At 33.8% G+C, this 15587-nt stretch overlaps 2 protein-coding genes and 3 non-coding genes across 6 annotated transcripts; 1 reads left to right on the plus strand and 4 right to left on the minus strand.

The window, feature by feature from the left end:
- Positions 1–3290: 3290 nt before the first annotated feature.
- LOC146924688 (vesicle-associated membrane protein 711-like) lies at positions 3291–7299 on the plus strand. Its single transcript, XM_085709647.1, has 3 exons — positions 3291–3740; positions 4964–5127; positions 6885–7299. The coding sequence occupies exons 1-3, from the start codon at positions 3333–3335 to the stop codon at positions 6970–6972; spliced, it is 660 nt and encodes a 219-aa protein (XP_085565773.1). The 5' UTR covers positions 3291–3332; the 3' UTR covers positions 6973–7299.
- A 768-nt stretch (positions 7300–8067) lies between these two features.
- Positions 8068–8357, minus strand: LOC146924689 (signal recognition particle RNA). The gene has a single exon (XR_015013106.1).
- A 310-nt stretch (positions 8358–8667) lies between these two features.
- Positions 8668–8975, minus strand: LOC146924690 (signal recognition particle RNA). The gene has a single exon (XR_015013107.1).
- Positions 8976–9418: 443 nt separating this feature from the next.
- On the minus strand, positions 9419–9723 carry LOC146924691 (signal recognition particle RNA). Its single transcript, XR_015013096.1, has one exon.
- Positions 9724–10455: 732 nt separating this feature from the next.
- LOC146924692 (WAT1-related protein At1g09380-like) lies at positions 10456–15264 on the minus strand. 2 transcript variants are annotated; one of them, XM_085709645.1, is made up of 7 exons: positions 14803–15264; positions 14631–14693; positions 13127–13243; positions 12822–13047; positions 11639–11797; positions 11346–11497; positions 10456–10838 (listed from the first exon to the last, which is right to left on the minus strand). In XM_085709645.1, the coding sequence occupies exons 1-7, from the start codon at positions 15012–15014 to the stop codon at positions 10700–10702; spliced, it is 1068 nt and encodes a 355-aa protein (XP_085565771.1). In that variant the 5' UTR covers positions 15015–15264; the 3' UTR covers positions 10456–10699. The 2 variants fall into 2 exon arrangements, with proteins under 2 accessions (XP_085565771.1, XP_085565772.1); XM_085709646.1 differs by lacking the exon at positions 14631–14693 and having other exon boundaries at positions 10562–10838; positions 14803–15243.
- Positions 15265–15587: the final 323 nt, after the last annotated feature.

A 15587-nucleotide genomic window follows, 5' to 3' on the forward strand; every position in this document is an offset into this window, starting at 1 on the left:
ATTTAAGACTCGGTACCTAATAGATATCCCCAATGTGGGAAAAAATTAGGGATCTCTTAAGACCCATGGTCTCACTTAAGACCATCAATCTTAAGTGGACCCCACACCATTTTTCAATAAAATAATTATTATTTGAGTTGATTTTGTTGCTTTTCATTAATAAATAGTTATTGGTGGGACCCATTTAAACCTTTTGATAGAAGATCTACATTGAAGTGGTTGAGTACCTATTAGGTACTATTATTAAAAAATAATAAAAAAGTGATGTGTCCATGTAAGACCCATTTAAAACCTCAAATGTGAGGGTCTCCATTGTGTATGCTCGTAGCACTTATACTTTATTTTATATAAATTATTATTTATTTTTTTACCAAATTAGGTCTTTGTTTATGTTTAAAAAATTAGGTCTTTTTTTTTTAAATACTAAAACTTAGGTCTTTGTTTAGACGAGCTAAAATATATCTTAAAAAAATAGGTTGTGGGTATGAACTAAACCTAAGAATAATTTAGCAGGTCGATCATATTGTGATTCTCGAACCGAAAAACGAGTTAATCCATGTCGGGTAATAATTTCACTTTTGAATTCAACTATTAACGTAACTACAAGCATCGCATCCCGTTTAAACATGTATTTCAATTTAAATAAATGTTTTTTTTACACGGATCTATATATTTGTCATAGTGATTTGATTCATATTGAAAAATCGGATGTTTAATCAATGATTTGGGGATTTGGCTACCAACGTTGCAGATTTGAATGCATGAGTATTCCGATGACTTTAATTTTATCATATTATCTATAAACATTTTGATGTTGTATTAAATTAACTTGAATGATGTGAGTTTGTTCAGAAATTCGCCATATACGTTTTTAGCGATATTAAATGATATACTCCATCAATTTGAATGAATGAATATCGTTTTGTTTTTTTTTCAAAAAATGAACTACATAAAGGTAAACTATGAAATTATTATTATGATCGGAAAAAAAATCAGTTGTCAAAACAATTATTAAATAAATATAAGGTTTAATAAGTAATTGATCCTATAACAAGAATAATCAACATTTGCTTTAACAATATATGCAGGCAGGCTGAGGCACTATTTTTAGTCCCAATCCATAAATATGGTTAAAACATACTTCTATCAGAGAAAGAAAGGAAAGATACTATATAAAAATAGTATAAGAGAAAAAATTTCACTCCAAATTCTTCAAATCCAGTTTTTTATATGCTAAGCTTGCTTTGACAACTATATGTAAACCAATAGCAACGTGCAGTGTACTCATTTTTCTCTTGAACCAAAAAAATTAGGTAAATAAACAAAGAGGTGGCCACGTGATGCTTTGCTCTTGAAATATTGTGCTTTCACAAAACAAGTTTTGAATGCCTCTTAAAACTAAATTTAAAACTGGTACACAATTGCATAAACATAGAAGGTATTCACATAATTGGGACAATTAACTAAAGTTCCATTATGCTTGGCAGGTAATTATGGTGTCGGGATGGATGTTCTTGTGTCAAACATTCTCTTATTAGGAAGGAAATATATGTGTAGCTTGATTCATCTAGCTCCTAGTTTCATTCATCTTGACATTTTTAGCAGAATGTTATTTTGATTTTTGAGGCATAAAAGTCTTGCATAGTATCTGACACAATTAAACACATATCGAGCCAGTGTGATTTTCTTCTAGGTCAAAATACGTGTAAAAAGAACATTTCCGTTTCAAGTACGTAGCTTTTCTTAGTACATGCATAGCATAGACCTTTCCACTGTATTCTTCTAATCTTGTCACACTTTTAGGCTGTTTGGTTTCACGTACTTTATCATATGCCCTTTACTACAGCTTCACTACTGCTTTTATTAACTAAATAAATAAAAATTAATTAACCATGTAAATGAATTTAATGTGTTTATGTTTAATATTAAAAAACTAATTAGCCTAAAAAACATCTAATTCTGTTTTTGATAGTTTTTAAAATATCACAATTCAAATTTTGCTTTATGTCTACACTTTTGTTGGCCTTATCGAACTTTTCTTATAGCCTTGTATTTTTCCTGCCATAGTATGATAGTGGTTCTGCTGCAGTCTCCTATCATAAATCTCATTTATTGTTTGCTTGCTTTAATTTTGGGCTTCAAATATCTTCAGACTCAACCACCATTTTTTGTTGATGAAATATCTTCAAAGTTTTATCTTTTTGATAATTTGTGATTTTTTTTGTTAAATGGTTCTCTATATGTTCACTTTTCAAAGACTAATCAATCAATTATAATTAATAATTTCTAAGAATATAATAAACGCATATAAGAAAAGGGAAAATAAACTATATGAACGACTAAGTTGAATAAGACATTTAGGTCGATATGTGTTTAATTGTAATTTGTAACATCAATCTCATTTAATTTAAGGGAAAAAAACATTTAGGTCCCTATCAACAATTTTTTTTGGCAGACTAAATTGGATAAAATTACATAGTCAAACTAACTAAAAAAACACAATCCTTAAAAAAAAAAAAAACTAGACAAATACAAACACTTCCACCTAATTAAAGAAATCCCTCAAATATTAGATTGAACGTTTGAAATTGTTTACAAATTGGAAGTTTAATTATACATAGATTGGTTGAATTGGACGAGAGTGTTTGCATACTTCTAGTTAGTTTGAGAGCGTTTTGCAGTTTAAATTCTCACAAAAAATAAAAGTATCATCGTAGTCCTTCACCAAATTGGGAAAATACTTGGGTGACATAATGTCACCGTGACATTAAATCTGGGCCACACAAATGTACTCATGAATGTGTTGTGTGGCACAGATGCAAATGACAATGTGTGTTATGTGACCCAGATTTAATGTCACGGTGACATTATGTCACCTAATGTCACCCAAGTGCTGTCTACCAAATTGATATAAGTATCACCTTTCGGTTCAACAAACTTGATCTTAATAAAATATAATTTAAAAAGAATGAGCAATATTCAAAATTTTATTGTTTTTTTGGATTTTTTTTAATATTTTAGGGACAAATTTTGTACCACAACTAACTACCTGAAGTAATTTCATTTTTAACAATCCCAAGTTGTTGGATAGATAAATTTGACTTTTTAGACCAATAGGAAAATAAAATAATGAGCATGAAAGCAATTGAAAAAATAAAAAATAAACAGCACATTCCAGATAACACAATAATGATAACGATGAAGCAAAAATCTCAAAAAGAAAAAAGCAAATAGAAAGCGACACGTTATGAAAAAGAGAGTAGTTCAATGCTGAAGTTTTGAATTGATCTACAAACACATAACAAAACGAACACCGTTATTCACGATTCAAAATGGGTATACTCTACGCGCTGGTGGCGCGTGGAACGGTGGTTCTAGCAGAGTTCACCGGAACAACAACAAACGCCGCCGCAATCGCGCGGCAAATCCTCGAGAAAATCCCCGGAAACAACGATACACACGTATCGTATTCACAAGATCGGTATATTTTTCACGTGAAACGAACCGATGGACTCACGGTGCTGTGTATGGCGGATGATAGCGTTGGACGGAGAATTCCGTTTGCGTTTCTTGAAGAGATTCATCAGAGGTTTGTAAGGAGTTATGGACGTGCGGTTTTGACTGCGGAAGCATATGCTATGAATGATGAATTTTCTAGGGTTTTGAATCAGCAGATGGAGTATTTCTCCAGTGATCCGAATGCTGATAGGATTAATCGGCTTAAAGGTGAAATGTCTCAGGTACTAGTTATGTTCTTCTTTTTGTCGATTTTGATTAGTTGAAATTGATTTTGCTTATGATACATTGAATTAGAAGTGATTAGTTGAAAATTTGAATTTACCCGGTTTAATAAAAAGATGTTACTTGAATTCGAACTCAATTTTAATCTGATCTAGTTTACAAAATTAAGTGTATGTTTCGATTGGCAGTGAGTTTTGAGAAATCACGGTGGAAACGTGATTTTGTTGAAACTCTAATCTAATGTGTAGCTTTTGTCAAGATTATGATGGCTTATTGTGATTCTGCCAAATTCACTGTCAGTCCAAACATATGTGTGCGTGTTTGGATTCATTTTTAGGAGAGTCAAAAGTGATTCTGTAGTGGTGAAATGAAATTGATTTTGATATGTTTGGGGTTCTCGATTAAAAATTATTTTACTCATTGAGTTGATTTTAACTTAATCTAGAATTTGTAGCTTTTGCTTGCAATCATGGTTATTACACTCAAAAGTGATCCTGCAGATTTAAAATTGATTTTGCTATGTGTTGATTTTTTTTTTTTTTTTTTTTTTATATTATTTTATTAGAATTGATTTTGCCTCTAGAGTTTGATTCTGACTTGAAGCTAGAATTTGCTGTTTTTGCCTCTAAACGCGTTTTTTACATCGAAATTTACTGTTCAAATCATTTTCACGTGAAAGTATCCAAACATAAACTTACGAACAACTTAAATCAATTCAATCAAATAGAAACAAACACACTTAGGCTTTGTTTGGGAGTTTGGAGGGGAGGGGAAGGGAGGGGAGGGCTTTGGGGGGTTGGAAATATATAGAAAAATGGACAAAAAATTCACATTTTTTGAAAGAACAGTTTTTTAGAGAATGATAAACTAAAACTTATGATTAATATACTTTTAATTTTAAGAATATAATAACAACATAGATTGGATTTGAAAAATTCATATAAACCCTCCATTACCCCCCAAAACCCTCCCCCAATACAATTTTTGAGTTCCCCCAAATGAGGGGGATTTTTTATTATGAGTAAAAAATTAACCTCCAAAGCCCTCTCCTCTCAATGTCTTCTATTTCTTCCACTTGCTCCTTCCTTTTTTCCAAAACCCTCCCCTCCCCTCCCCTCCAAACTCCCAAACAAAGCCTTAAGTTCAATCAGAATAATGTTTGTCAAACTTAGGAATGTGCCAGTGGTTGTCTTTGCTCAGGTTTCTATTTTTTTTCTTACAGGTAAGAAATGTTATGATAGAAAATATTGATAAAGTTTTGGATAGAGGTGATAGATTGGAATTGCTGGTGGATAAAGCTGCTAATATGCAAGGAAATACTTTTCGCTTCAAAAAGCAAGCTCGTCGCTTTAGAAGCACTGTCTGGTGGAGGAATGTCAAGCTCACGTAAGTACTATGTTAATATATATGTTTGTATGATGTTATTGTAGATTGTTATTTTTTAGCATCCGTTTATAAGTTTTTTTTTTTACAAAAGCATCCATATAAGTTGAACCTATAAAGATAGAATCTTTGTCTCTTGGGTCGAGCGAAGCTGTTGGTGAAACCTTTTCTTCGTCTGTTTTAATTATCATTCTTGGCATGATCAATAGGATTTGTCAATTTTCATGGATGAAATGTATGCTAATTTCCTTCGAACCCTCAGAGATTAATAAATGTGATTTTTTTTTTATTTTTTTTTTATAAGCAGAAATGTGATGATTTGATAAATTTTCAGATGATTCTGATTGAACTATCTTCAGCTTAAGCTTAGGTGGTGGGGATTGAGTAGAGGTTCTAGGTTCAAGTGTTGTTAAAAACTTCTCAATCTGCCGAATTTTTTTCCCAGTAGAACTATTTTGCTGTTAATAGTCATTTATATATGTGCTCACAAACTAGTCAGAGTTAGAGAGAGGGCTGTAATTTTTCGTTGCATATCTGGAATACTGACACCCTTTAACAAACAATGTGCTGACCGGAAGATAAACGATAAAATGATTATATTCCATACAGTTTCAAATTGCGGGTCGTGGTCACAGTTATGCAATGATTCTTGATATTGCGAAAAATTGTAGATGATGCAGTCACAATTGTGCCCGCAATGCGGTGAAAAATATGATCCCATGACCAATTCAATGCGGTCAAAACTATCACCCTTGTAGATGCAGGGTATTCCTTTCCAAAAACAAAATCTCAAACCGCACATTGCCACAATATTTTAATTTTCTTCTTGTAGATGCAGGGTATAAACGATAAAATGATTATATTCCATACAGTTTCAAATTGCGGGTCGTGGTCACAGTTATGCAATGATTCTTGATATTGCGAAAAATTGTAGATGATGCAGTCACAATTGTGCCCGCAATGCGGTGAAAAATATGATCCCATGACCAATTCAATGCGGTCAAAACTATCACCCTTGTAGATGCAGGGTATTCCTTTCCAAAAACAAAATCTCAAACCGCACATTGCCACAATATTTTAATTTTCTTCTTATTATAACCTCAAAAACCAGTGTGTTGAAATTGAGACAATGAACTAGGACACAACAATGCTAGCAAAACAACCAAAGTGTTGTATATTTTATTCTAAAACTTACGCTGCTAAGCAATGGAGAAATAAGTGCTGCAAAGTTTGAAACTTAGGTTTACACATGGCACACACGAGGGCATGTAACTTGAAACAAGTCATTAGTAATTCAGTCTGAATTCTATCTAGTTAATCCGTTGAAACAAAAGCTTCGACCTTAGAAAGAGCTTTAGAATTCCAAATTGGCGTATCCTAGGCAATTCTCTTTGTAGGAGAATTCAGAGGAAACTGAAAGCAAGATTTGCTGGAAAAAACATCAGTAGAATCAAGGTTTTATATTCTCATTTCAAGTAAAATATTTAGTGAACATGAAATGAATTTCTGTCTTTTGTTCTGACTTGTATATCATTGAGAGTGCAATATCCTTTTTATTTGTAAGAAAATAAAATTTAAAGCAAGTGTGCCTGTCTGGTAAGAATTCAATTAAGCAAATTTCGAAATTTCATGTCATGGTGATTGTTTTTAGTAGTGGTAGAATAATTCAGAGTAGTAAACAACAAAATCTTGCTTTTATAAAACCTCAGATTACAATTCATCGATCTTTAACTTGCTGACAAGATGCTTCCATGTTGCAGGATTGCACTTATAGTCATCCTACTTGTGATAGCATATGTTGTGTTGGCTTTTGTTTGCCATGGGCCTGCACTACCGTCTTGCTTCTAGTGAATGGTTGAAAATGAGTGTTGTGTCCTTTCATATCATCTCTGGCTTGAAGATGTCACTTCTATTTATCTTCAATTGTGGCGTGGACTCCCATTTGTTTTGATTTCAATTGCTGCTGGGCAGTCAACATGTGTGCTAGCGAAAGCCTTGCAACAAATTTCTGGTGTTTTGGGTGGTATTTTTCATTACTGAGGTTTGAAGGAAAAAATTGTGTAGCATATCTTTTATGTATTATATATAATATAACCCCAAAAAATTGAGAGAACTGGAACATACATCATTGGGATTTTGAATTATTTAAAGTGTTGTTATAGCTTGATGGAGTCATCGGTGTTCCATTTTCTTTTTGAATTATTTAAACTTTTCAATCTATATATCCCGTCGTAGCTCATTGAAAGGTCGATTTTTAACTCCAGTTGCCCGATAAATTATATGCATATATTTACGTTTATATAGTCGAAAGTTCTTTTCTTTTTTGATTTTCTACTACGAAATATTATCCTGATGACTCGGTGATTTCCATTTTTTATGACCCAGAGACGTGATTATGGTTTTTAAGGGACTTCTTTTCAATTCAATATATGTACGAGTACTAACTAAATGTCATAATATTTGATAATCATAAATTTTGAAAAGCCACAATGAAAATAACGGTTGAGTAGTATGCATCAGAAATTTTCTCCGATACAAAGAATGTTAATGTTAAGTTCTACTATGGCGCCATAAACCGGTACTTGATAAATGTCCAAGCACCAAAGACAATTGAAGCAGCAATTCTCCAAAAGTCGATAGCAATCATCATCTTTACGATTGATATGAGTTGAATTTTGAGACATGTATATTTGTTTACAATCTACGAAGAAGAGAGGGTGTGAAATTCGACTACCACGCCAACCATCATTCATGTCTTGCACGATTTTTAAGTGGTGCTATCAAGCTTTTGGGGGTGTGGGCAGTTGGGGGTGTGGGCAGATAAAAGGAAATAGAAGAATGACCGCATGAATTTTTTCTCCATCAACTTTGAGCATGCTTTACAACTTTCTTTAACACAATTTTTGCAAGAATCTGATTCAGATCAGCAAATGAAAAAATAGAAAAAATGATGGTTCATTCAATGGGCTAGGCTCACCAGGTTATATGGGCCAATAATACAGCAGCCTGTGATCCCTCCACTGTCAAGAGAAGGAAGTGTTCACTGCTCTGTGAAACCAGCCTCATGCGGATCCCTCCATTCTAGAGACCAGGAGACCTCAGCCTTCGCCCAAATTCCATGGCCCAACTCTCAACTTGGAGTGGGCAGGCCAGCCTCATGCGGATCCCTCCATTCTAGAGACCAGGAGACCTCAGCCTTCGCCCAAATCCCATGGCCCAACTCTCAACTTGGACCTGCTATGTGAAACCAGCCTCACGCGGATCCCTCCATTCTAGAGCCAGGAGACCTCAGCCTTCGCCCAAATCCCATGGCCCAACTCTCATCTAGAGACCAGGAGACCTCAGCCTTCGCCCAAATCCCATGGCACAACTCTCAACTTGGACCTGTGTGAAACCAGCCTCATGCGGATCCCTCCATTTTAGAGACCAGGAGACTTCAGCCTTCGCCCAAATCCCATGGCCCAACTCTCAACTTGGACCTGCTCTGTGAAACTAGCCTCATGCGGGCTAGGCTGAGACTCTGCAAAAGAAAAAATAAAAAAAATGATGGTTCATTCAATGGGCTAGGCTCACCAGGTTATATGGGCCAAGAATACAGCAACCTGTGATCGCTCCACTGTCAAGAGAAGGAAGTGTTCACTGCTCTGTGAAACCAGCCTCATGCGGATCCCTCCATTCTAGAGACCAGGAGACCACAACCTTCGCCCAAATCCCATGGCCCAACTCTCAACTTGGAGTGGGCAGGCCAGCCTCATGCGGATCCCTCCATTCTAGAGACCAGCGCCCAAATCCCATGGCCCAACTCTCAACTTGGACCTGCTCTGTGAAACCAGCCTCATGCGGATCCCTCCACTCTAGAGACCAAGAGACTTCAGCCTTCGCCCAAATCCCATGGCCCAACTCTCAACTTGGATCTGCTCTGTGAAACCAGCCTCATGCGGGCTAGGCTGAGACTCTGCAAAAGAAAAAATAAAAAAAGGCTATGCTCACCAGGTTATATGGGCCAATACAGCAGCCTGTGATCCCTCCACTGTCAAGAGAAGGAAGTGTTCACTGCTCTGTCAAACCAGCCTCATGCGGATCCCTCCATTCTAGAGACCAGGAGACCTCAACCATCGCCCAAATCCCATGGCCCAACTCTCAACTTGGACCTGCTCTGTGAAACCAGCCTCATGCGGATCCCTCCACTCTAGAGACCAAGAGACTTCAGCCTTCGCCCAAATCCCATGGCCCAACTCTCAACTTGGATCTGCTCTGTGAAACCAGCCTCATGCGGGCTAGGCTGAGACTCTGCAAAAGAAAAAATAAAAAAAGGCTATGCTCACCAGGTTATATGGGCCAATACAGCAGCCTGTGATCCCTCCACTGTCAAGAGAAGGAAGTGTTCACTGCTCTGTCAAACCAGCCTCATGCGGATCCCTCCATTCTAGAGACCAGGAGCCCAAATCCCATGGCCCAACTATCAACTTGGAGTGAGCAGGCCAGCATAGTGTACCCTACCCTACAACCCAACCTGTTAAGACACAGCACACAGCACAGCCATGTTCCATCACCTTGATGCTCCCACATGGGTCACAAGTTGGTGTTAATCAACTCAGCGAACGTTTGGCTGTGTTGGAAGCTTATAAAGTATTGCATATTCTATGTTCTAAAAGATGTGGGACATTTTATTGCTAAGATATATAACGGTCTTGACTTGGAAACATTCATGTCACATCATATGCATACTTAGTTTAGTTCATATTTATCCACTCTTTTCATAACACAGGATTATACAATAATTTATGATCTTGTTTATTGTGGCATATATATACTTGCTGGCTCTTAATGATGTCAAATGATTCAGCTTCACAGAAATTAACCATGCCTCAAACTAGTGAAGACTTAAAAAGTATCTCTTCATACCAATTTTTTCAATAATCTTGGGGGTTTGAATTCTTCAATCTCTCAAAGCTATCTTCTAGACAATGCTACATTCTTCCACAGTTCTTGATTACAGTGGAAGCATTTAACTCTTCTAGTTGTGAAAATCTTCCTGCAAACTCATGGTATTGTCATCTTCAACTATACACTAAGAAAAATCCAACAACCTGAATTTATTTAGCTTTTGTAATTCAATTTGGCAGCTTTTTGAATCTACTGAAGTGCACAAGAATTTCAAGTCCTCCTCCTAGGCCATCATCCAATGGAGAGATGTCACAAAAATCTCAATCAGTTAAGCTTATAATTCTAAGATTGATCCACATATGTGATGATTGTGTTAGTGGTTTCAAAGCTGTCACTCAGTCTTTGAATCTTAACACATCATCAAACTTAGGTCAAAAATCTATATGAACACTTTCAGTCCTTCAAAAGATGCATTTGAATACTCATCTCAGAGTCTCAATAGTCAGTTTGTTCTTTGTAGTAACAAGTAAAGATTTCATACAAGATTGCACAGATGTAGGAAGAAAAAAAAAAGAGTATAATTTGTGTTACGTATCATTAACAAAAATATTTTTAAAAATGATACTGAGACCACTGAAATTTCACACACGAACCACTCAAATGGTCGCCACTCGAATTATTTTGTTGATTAAGGCACGGTATGGTCGCCAACCATACTTGGTAATTCTTGACCCTCTACATTTGTTTGTGGCAAAGTGGGCATCTCATTCCTTTTACCCCATAGAAAGCTGCACAGTCCCACTATGATCAAAACTATGCCCAACAACCTGCAAATATATTCATTAGTGATTAGACCAATTGAACTATGACCCTACTATCTTACTAGTTTGATCTTTGGTCAAATTTTTAAAACATTGACTAAAATAATAATTATGAACTAAAACAATAATTAAATCAGGGAATTTTAGTTTCCGCTTATTTTTTGTGCACTCACGATACCCTATAACCAAGTGTCGCATGCTAATCACTCAAAACAGAAATATTCGTTTAAAGGGTCGGCATTTTTTAAGAGATACTCTTCTATACAATTCAACCTAAACTCAAAGAATTAATCACGTGTTTAATAGAACTTAATTGATTCCCATGGTGTCACACCATATTAGTATTTTTGATTTTATTTTAATACATACACTTATAAAAAGGAGGTTTATTCTAACTGTGTTACCATTTACCAAGTGATTCTGGTGATAGGGGACATACAAAGTCAAACATAGCAATTTAAAGAAGAAATGAAAATTGTTATAAATAATCCTAAGAAGGAAAAGTATTCATACGTTCCAACTGTTAGTGGTTCACCAATTATAATAGCTTCTGCAATGGCAACAAAAACAAGTGCAAGTGGATTGAACATTGAAGGGTAAGTAGGTCCCTTGATGTTAATTGCCCATGATTGTAAACAAAATACTGCAGCAGTAGACAATGCTCCCTACACCATAAAACCCAATTAGTTTCACGTACCCTATTTGTTTTAAGTGCAATGATGTGTCTAGAGCCTTAATTCATTTGATGTATGACAACTTTACTATGAATGTAAGTAAGCATTATTGAGTAGTAAAAATGATGTTACCGAGTAGAGTATAGTAATAAGTTGTAGATTCCACCCTAATCTCCAAGCTTCTTTACTCGGATCTACGCATGCACCTATTACTGCTGATTGAATTGCTGCCATAACGCATTGTAACATTATTCCCCAATACCTCAATGGGAATACTTCTACCAACTTTACCTGTTTCAATTCAAAACATTCACAGTTTTCTCATCACAAAACTGAAAAATTTGTTTCCAGGCATGAAAAAGATCATATATTAAGTATACATGTTTTGAACATGGCTATTATTATCAACTGATTGGAAAAGAGTATTCATACTGACGTGGTTTCATATGAAAAATATGTTGGATGATTGATTGAAAAAAAGTATGACAAAGAATACATGATACTATAGCAATCACTAACTAAATCCTAAAGAAGTTGTAACTAACTTTTTTTATATATATTAAACTAAACTATATTTCTTTAATTATATTAATTAAAATATTTAATTTTTTTACCATGTTACTATCTTAATTGGCAACTAATATCATTAATTTTATATTTAATTTTATATTTCATATTCTTTTAAATTGTCCCGTATTTCTTAAAATGTATGGTTCTGTCTACAATATATTTTAAACGGAACGAACCACAATGATATAACTTTGCGAAATAAAAAACTGTTTTAAAAAAAACGAGCAAATTAAAATAAAAATTATAATCAAGGGATCAAAAATATAATTAGTCTTTAATATCCTCTTGAGACAAAAATTTCATGTCATTTGTCATTTTCAGTGTGTCCATGTAAATATACCTTTCGTTTTCAATTTTTCTTTTTGCAATAAATTTCAAAACTACATATAGAATATGCGCTACAATTTTTTCTATGTTTTTACAAGGGTGTTTTTCTCTCTCCTCTCTCTCTCTCTCTATGTATATAATTTTGTTATTTTACTCACCAATCAACACTTGTATGTTAACTATTGTAAAAAAAAAAAAAAACACTTGCATGTTAACTATACTCACTAATTAATGCCTCTCAAACTTACTATAGTTATAAATTTCTTAACAAACAAGATATACATTTTGTATCTATGCAATTACTTTTTTAATAAAAAATTATGCTCCTTGGACTTGGTCCCCTAGCATTAAATCCTTGGCTCTGTCTTTGGCTAAGAGATATGCATACTTCCATAAAAAGACTAAGAGATATACATACTTGGATAAAAAACCATGCAGTGTAGGAGAAGCATGCTCCAATCAAAAACAAAGTACCACGAAGGAATTGTGTTTTGTGAGCTGCAACAGCGTGGTGAATATGATATTGAGCAATGTTAAACTCTTTTCCTTTGTAAAGTCTTGCAGCTAGTGTCCCAGCAACACACAAAATTGCCCCAATGCACTTGGCTCTACCACTCCATGTGTGAATGTTCAGATTCTCCATTCTGCAATAGTAATCCAAAATTCTTGTAAAAAAAATAGTAATCCAGAAATTAATTTATATAGGTAATTTAATTTAAATACCTGCATAAGATGGCGGTCAAGAATGTACAAATAGGAATTAAGTTGAGAAAATTGAGAGCATATGTGGCAGATGTGTCTCGAATACCATAGTAGTACAATACCATAACCATGGTCATCCTGTGATGCAAGTTGTTTTAAATACACTAAATCAAATTCAAATTATAATGGTATTATTAAAAATAAGAGATGTATTGGATTAGGATTCTATGGGATTTTAAAAGACTTTTTAATTATGAAAAAGTCTTGTGGTATTCAATCAAGACTTTTTGCAACTTTAAAAAAGTCTTGTGGTATTCAATCAAGACTCTTTGTCATTTTAAAAAAGTCTTGAGGTATTCAATCAAGACTTTTTATCACTTAAAAAAAGTCTCATGGTATTCAAAATCATTCAAATTTCGAAGGATTGTTTAATAAATTGGATTTTGATGGATTTTGTAGTGTAATTTTAACAAGAAAAAGTCTTTCATGAAAAGATGAGATTTCTTGGGATTGTTTTTCATTTAAAAGTTATTATCTCTTTCTTCGCCCTTCTCCCTTCTCTCTCTCCCCTCCCCCCTCTCTCCTTTCTCTCTTCGTCTCTCTATCTCTCCATTCTCTCTCTCTCTCTCTCTCTCTCTCTCTCCCCCCTCTCTTCTTTCTCTCTCACCTCTCTTAGAAAAACTCAAACGACTTCTCTAATTTCAAACACAAAATGAGGGCTGACACAATAATTTTTTTTTGAAAGATTTGTAAGGGCTGTCATAATTTTAAATATGTACAATTGAATTTTGTGGGAATAACATTTTTAACAAATAAAAAATGTGTATGGAGAATAATGTGTTAAGAGTGTTTTTTAGTCCCTTAAAATCTTATAAAATCCATAAAATCCTTAAAATTTTAAAATCAATAGGAAAAGAATTTTTTATTGGTTTTATTTTTCTTTATTCAAATGCTAGAATTTATTTGTTCATTATTTTTATCATTCACGCTTGTAAGTTTGTTCTTTTTTCCCCTAAAATTCATTGAATCCTTTAAAATTTTAAAATCCCATAAAATCCTTTGAAATCCTTAAAAGTCAGTGTGATAAATCCATTAAAATCTTGAGTGTATAAAGTCTTTTACATAAAAAGTCTTTTAAAATCTCACAGAATCAATACAATCTCACACAGTCTTTTAAAATCTTAAAGACTTTTTTTATTAAAATAGTCTTTTAAAATCCTAATCCAATACACCTTTGAACAAGCCAAAATGGATTTCATAACCGGAAGTGATTCATCTCGCACAAGGTGTGCAAAAGAGAATCACTTGTTTTTAAAAATAAATATTAACATTTTGTTTTCAAAAACCAAACCAATCCACCAAAATAGTTATCGACAAGAATTAAACTGAGATTTTAAGAATGCTTCTCAAACCAAAACTTTTGATTGAAAGACCAACATACAAAATTGACATATCAAATTACTTAACCATTTTTTTTAGCATATGTTCAAAAAATCATGAGTGTTTGTTACAGTAAAAGACTTACCCCACGAAGCCATTCAAGAATATCTTGGTCAAAACTTCGCAAGAAAAATTCTTAGATTGTCCTCTATGTAACCAACAAATAAGTTAGGTTAAAATAAATATAATATATATATATATATATACACACACACACCAAATAAAATATTTTCAAAAGAAAAAAGAAAGTGAATTACCTTTCAAAATATAATGCTAAAGGGGCAACACAAATAGCAGCAACAAGAACACGATACGACGTAAGTGCAAAAATAAAAGTTCCTTCAACTAAAATTATTCTTGACAAAATTTGCGTCCCAGTTACGATAAGCTGCACGAATATCATGCTACAAAGAACACTTGATGATACGAACCATTCATTCACGGTTTGAATCACCTCATTGAAATTCATTTTGTAGAAGGTTTTCTTCCTTTCTTAACCTGAAAACAAAAAATTTCTTCCTTTCTTAACCTCTTTGAAATTCATTTTTGTACAAATAGAGAAAAAGGGTGTGCTTTGTGTGCAGACAAATGAGGAGTTCAGAAAAGTATGAAGAGAGGGATGAAGGGTGAGTTGCATGTTGGCTACAATTATGGTAGTTGAGCAACGAAATATGGTAATTAGGTTTAGAATGAAATTTCAGTTTCAATGTCAAACACTTAATGGGATTAAATCACCTATTAACCGGGGTTATTTTAATTTAAAATAATTTTAAATTGTATCTTATATATACAGTTTTTTTTAAGGAATCTTATATCTTATACTCTCTCCTTCTCACACTATTAGCCGTTTAACGTTTGTGCACGATTATAAAGAAAATGTAATTGTGTTGATTTCAATGGTAAAATTATTAGCATTCACTAAAATATCCTTATTAATTGTAGTTAGTGGAGTAGATAAGTTGGATGAAATTCTTTGTCAAAAAAATAAAAAGTTGGATGAAATTCAATAAATAAGGGTATATGGTAAAATTATTAGCATTCA

Source organism: Medicago sativa, chromosome 5 (assembly GCF_051527215.1).
Source record: "Medicago sativa cultivar Bolivia chromosome 5, Bolivia_mono, whole genome shotgun sequence".
In the NCBI taxonomy this organism is placed as follows: Eukaryota; Viridiplantae; Streptophyta; class Magnoliopsida; order Fabales; family Fabaceae; genus Medicago; species Medicago sativa.